Source organism: Wasmannia auropunctata, unplaced genomic scaffold (assembly GCF_000956235.1).
Source record: "Wasmannia auropunctata unplaced genomic scaffold, wasmannia.A_1.0 LD323660.1, whole genome shotgun sequence".
NCBI classification, from domain to species: Eukaryota; Metazoa; Arthropoda; class Insecta; order Hymenoptera; family Formicidae; genus Wasmannia; species Wasmannia auropunctata.
Window position 1 is genome coordinate 1 of NW_012039230.1, and position 4270 is coordinate 4270.

The window sequence follows — 4270 nt, forward strand, 5'->3', positions numbered from 1 at the left end:
CAAGCATCTTTTGCGTTCTTGTCTGAAAACATACATTACATACTATGTTGCTCTATTTTTAATGATTCTATTGTACATTTAATTTCACAAAATAAGTGTTCAAAAATATCAGATTTTTTTATGTCTTTTTTTTCCTCATTTCTAATACATTTTAAGGCGATGCTGGAACGATGGTCAAACTTCACGGCGCCGCTGTTTTGCCAACGATTTGTGCATATGTATGTGTGCGATATTGATGTAGTGTGATGTAGTAAATGTTTGCCGGTTACCGTCTAATGCGTTGTCTGTCCTTCCAACATCGCCTTGATACAGGTAATTTTAAAATGTTAATCTAATGAAGTTTTTATTTAACAGTAAGTGGATTAACATGGGCTAAAGTAAGAGGCATGTTCGACCATTCTGGAAATCCAATTATGGAGGCTAAGTTATCTGACGCGGTACAGATTATCGGATGGAAGGGTTTGCCCACTGCCGGAGATGAAATATTGGAAGTTGAAAATGAAAAGAAGGTGCACATGATAATGCGATACAGAGAAGCGGAGAAGGCTACGCAGTTAGCACAGGAACATAAAGTTGCAGCGGACAAAAAGCATGAAGAATACCTGAAAGTAAGTTTCTTTTGTAATATAATATAATGTAACCAGAGGTAGATTATCGGCATGATTTACCCATACGTTATCTGTCACTTTATTGTTCGATAATTGTAGGACTATAAGGAACATCAGGCAAAGAGAAGAGCACTTGGCAGATACGTGAAACTGTCAACACCTGTTAAAAATGAAAGGCCCGATGATGGAACACCCATACTTAACGTTATCATAAAAGGTGATGTCGCTGGGTCCGTAGAAGCTATATTAGATGTTTTTAATACCTATCAGAGTGACGATAAGTGTCAATTAAGTGTCGTCCATTACGGCGTTGGACCTGTTACAGAGACGGATTTACAAATGGCAGACACGTTTGACGGTAAGACTATATGTTATGATATCGATTAGTATTATTTTCTATAAATCTTAATATCATGAAATATTTATAGCCATCATATATCCTTTCAATGTTGGTCCAATGAAAAACTTACAACAAGAAGCTAATAACAAGATATCGATTCGTCCATACAACGTAATATATAAGCTCTTTGACGATGTTAAAAAGGAGATAAACAGGAGACTTCCATTGGTTGATGCCGAAGAAGTGATAGGTATGAGAGAAGTGAATCACAATATAATAAAGAAATATGTTAAAAAATGATCGATTTCTGCTAAACCAGCAATGCTGGCATGTGAAATTTTTGTTTCTTATAATTTTTTGAATTATTGGTAACTGTAGAATTATTGTGGTGACATTTGTTTGCTGTCACAATGTGGAGAAAATGAAAAAAGATGGGCTATTTAGAAAAAATAGAAGTCATATTTAAACCTATCTGCTAAAATATATTAAAGAAATTTATTTCATATAAGATCATTTAACGATTTCACTTTCCATCTCTTCGTTTTTAAAAAATTGCATTTCTCTTAAACCGTTACAATCATGTTTGATTACAATTTTTGGGGATTTTTATTCATTTTAACTGCAAATAAATTCCATTTAATTCTACAAAAAATTAAGAAAAATGAAAATTATAAATGATTTTTATTTTTTAAAGTTTTTATTTATTTTCCTCACAGTTTGACAGCAAACGGACGTCATCTCGTGATTTTATAGCAAAAAAATTAAGAAATTATGCAAATTTTATATGCCGGTTTGAGGGCAAAAATCGGCTATTTTGCAACATACTCCTTTATCTTGACTTCATTTTCTTACAGGTGAAGCAAATGTATTGAAAGAGTTCGAGATCACAGATAAAAAAAAGAAAGTAAAGGTTGCGGGTTGCCGGTGTATTAAAGGCACTCTCAAGAAGGATGCAATATACCGTTTGATGCGTGAACAGGAAATCCTCTATACCGGTAAAATAATACTTAAATAAAAATTCTGAAATAGAAATGAAATGACTCATTTACTTATCTTCTTAGGGAAATTGGTGTCAATGAAACATATGAAAAATGAAACAGAAACGATCAAGACTGATGTGGAATGCGGTTTGAGATTCGAAGATTCCACAGTGACTTTCAAAGCTGGGGATGTTTTAATTTGTTACCAGACGTATCAGAAACCGCAGGAAATTGACTGGGATCCTGGATTCTAAATAATTTTAAAAATTGCAAGGTTAAATGTAGTAAAAACGATCATATTCTCTTTACTCGAATTTGTTATTTCGATCAGAAATAACGGAAATTTGCGAATTTGTCTAAGCATATTTTTTATAATATATATCAAGCAATGTACAGCAAAATATGTTGGTCGACACTTTTAAACATAGCTTGCGATAATCTTAATTTCACTTGAATAAAATCGATCTGTTTCGAATTTCCGCAAATTTTTATTTATCCTTGCTCCAATCCGACGATCGTGTAAAGACATATTTTCAGTTTTCAGGTTTAGGTCCACTAAATCATCCTGATAGAATAATAATAATAACAATAATAATAAGTATACATGTGTACGTTCTATTATTTTTCATTGTAAATTAAGTAAACTAAAAATTTCTAAAAGCGCAACTACCTACCATCGAAAAATTGCAAAAGGCTTACATGCATGCGTTCTGTTATTTTCTCTTGTAAATTAAGCAAACTAAAAATTTCTAAAATACATCTTCCTACCGCCGAAAACTCGTATGAGGCATACATGTGTGCGTTCTATTATTTTTTCTTACAGATTATGTAAATTCAAAATTTTTAAAAAAGCAACTTTTAACCGTCGAAAACTAAATTACTTACTTTTTAATAACTAATTAATTGCGCAAATTCCGATTTTTTTCATCCAGCCGTTTCGGAAGAAAAAAAAACAACGGCCGTGTTACTATTTGGTTTCTGTGCTATGTGTACAAAATATATGTGTATTCATAATTAGTGATAAAGTTATCTTGGATATTTCTTGATAAAAGACTAAAAGTATAAATCTTTTCAAATGCAATTTTATACTGGCATTTCTTTTTAACTTATTATATTATATTATATTACTTAAACTTAGAATTTTCTTATACGATCTGTGTGTGTTTTCAATTACAATATACTTATACAATATGTGTGTGTGTGTGTGTTTTCAATTTAAGTTTAGAATTCAAAATTAATAAAAACACGAATTCGAAGTGAACGCGATAAATGTACGTGTTTATATGTATGTACATACAATAAAATTTGTAAGAATGATTTGTATGTGTGCATATGTATGAGAGAGATGTGTATTTTTATAAAACGGAAATTAAATATTATTCTACCTATATCAAAAAGTTTTTTAAATTACCTTCCTATCTTCCTAATCTTCAGTCAATCACAGTGGCCTTTTGTTGAATGTTGAATCTTTGGCGTTTTAAGTACAATATTTCTACTTTCTGAAATAAGAAATGAATAGAATGTTAAGATACAGGTCAGATGAATGGCTGGTCATTACATTTTCAGGCACTTAACGATATTATCCGATACAATATATTTCAAAAATGAAATTTAAACTCTACTGTGATTAACTCAATCTTTTCTTATTAATTCGACAACTAAATTTCTCGTCGCTGCGCTTTTATCGAATATTTATTCGACGAAAGCAAATCAATCTGTAGAGGCTTTCCCCCTGTACCGACTTTAATCGGCGCTCCTCTTATTTTAATAAGGTTTCTCCACTTTTATCGAATATTATCACAATTAAATACATTTTGGATTAATTTGACTTCGCATTTTTTTATGATTAAAATATTGATTTTTATATTTTAAACTATTTAAAATCTGTAAATCAAAATTTTATTCAGTAAAAATAGATCAACATATAGAGGCCCTCCACCACCCCCGCCGATCATAATTGGCGGTTCTCTTTTTTTATATGTGCTTTTTAAATATTTTTTATTTTATCTTATTATAGTATTTACAAATAAAAGTGTGTAGCATTACAAGTATATAACATTACAATTTAATTACTACAATTCATAACGTACAATTTATAAGAAAATAGAAAGTATATATTATATACTAAAAAATTTCATTTTTTCTATTTAATCTCTACTTTCCAAATTGAAGCAAAAAGGACCATTTTTGCTTTAATGTTGAATAACTTGGTGAAAAAAAATTGTACAACGTTCAACAAAAAAGCAAATTAAAGGTAAAGATTCACTCTTTCGAAAGCTGTAAACTGCATTTGCATGCAGATCGGAAGAGCACACGTCTGAACTCCAGTCACTTAGGCATCT

At 30.7% G+C, this 4270-nt stretch overlaps 1 protein-coding gene across 1 annotated transcript; it reads left to right on the forward strand.

Annotated features, from left to right (window-relative positions):
- The first annotated feature begins 144 nt into the window (after positions 1 to 144).
- On the forward strand, positions 145 to 2403 carry LOC105460356 (translation initiation factor IF-2, mitochondrial-like). Its single transcript, XM_011706801.1, has 5 exons — positions 145 to 608; positions 708 to 966; positions 1037 to 1198; positions 1803 to 1943; positions 2010 to 2403. The coding sequence occupies exons 1-5, from the start codon at positions 387 to 389 to the stop codon at positions 2180 to 2182; spliced, it is 957 nt and encodes a 318-aa protein (XP_011705103.1). The 5' UTR covers positions 145 to 386; the 3' UTR covers positions 2183 to 2403.
- Positions 2404 to 4270: the final 1867 nt, after the last annotated feature.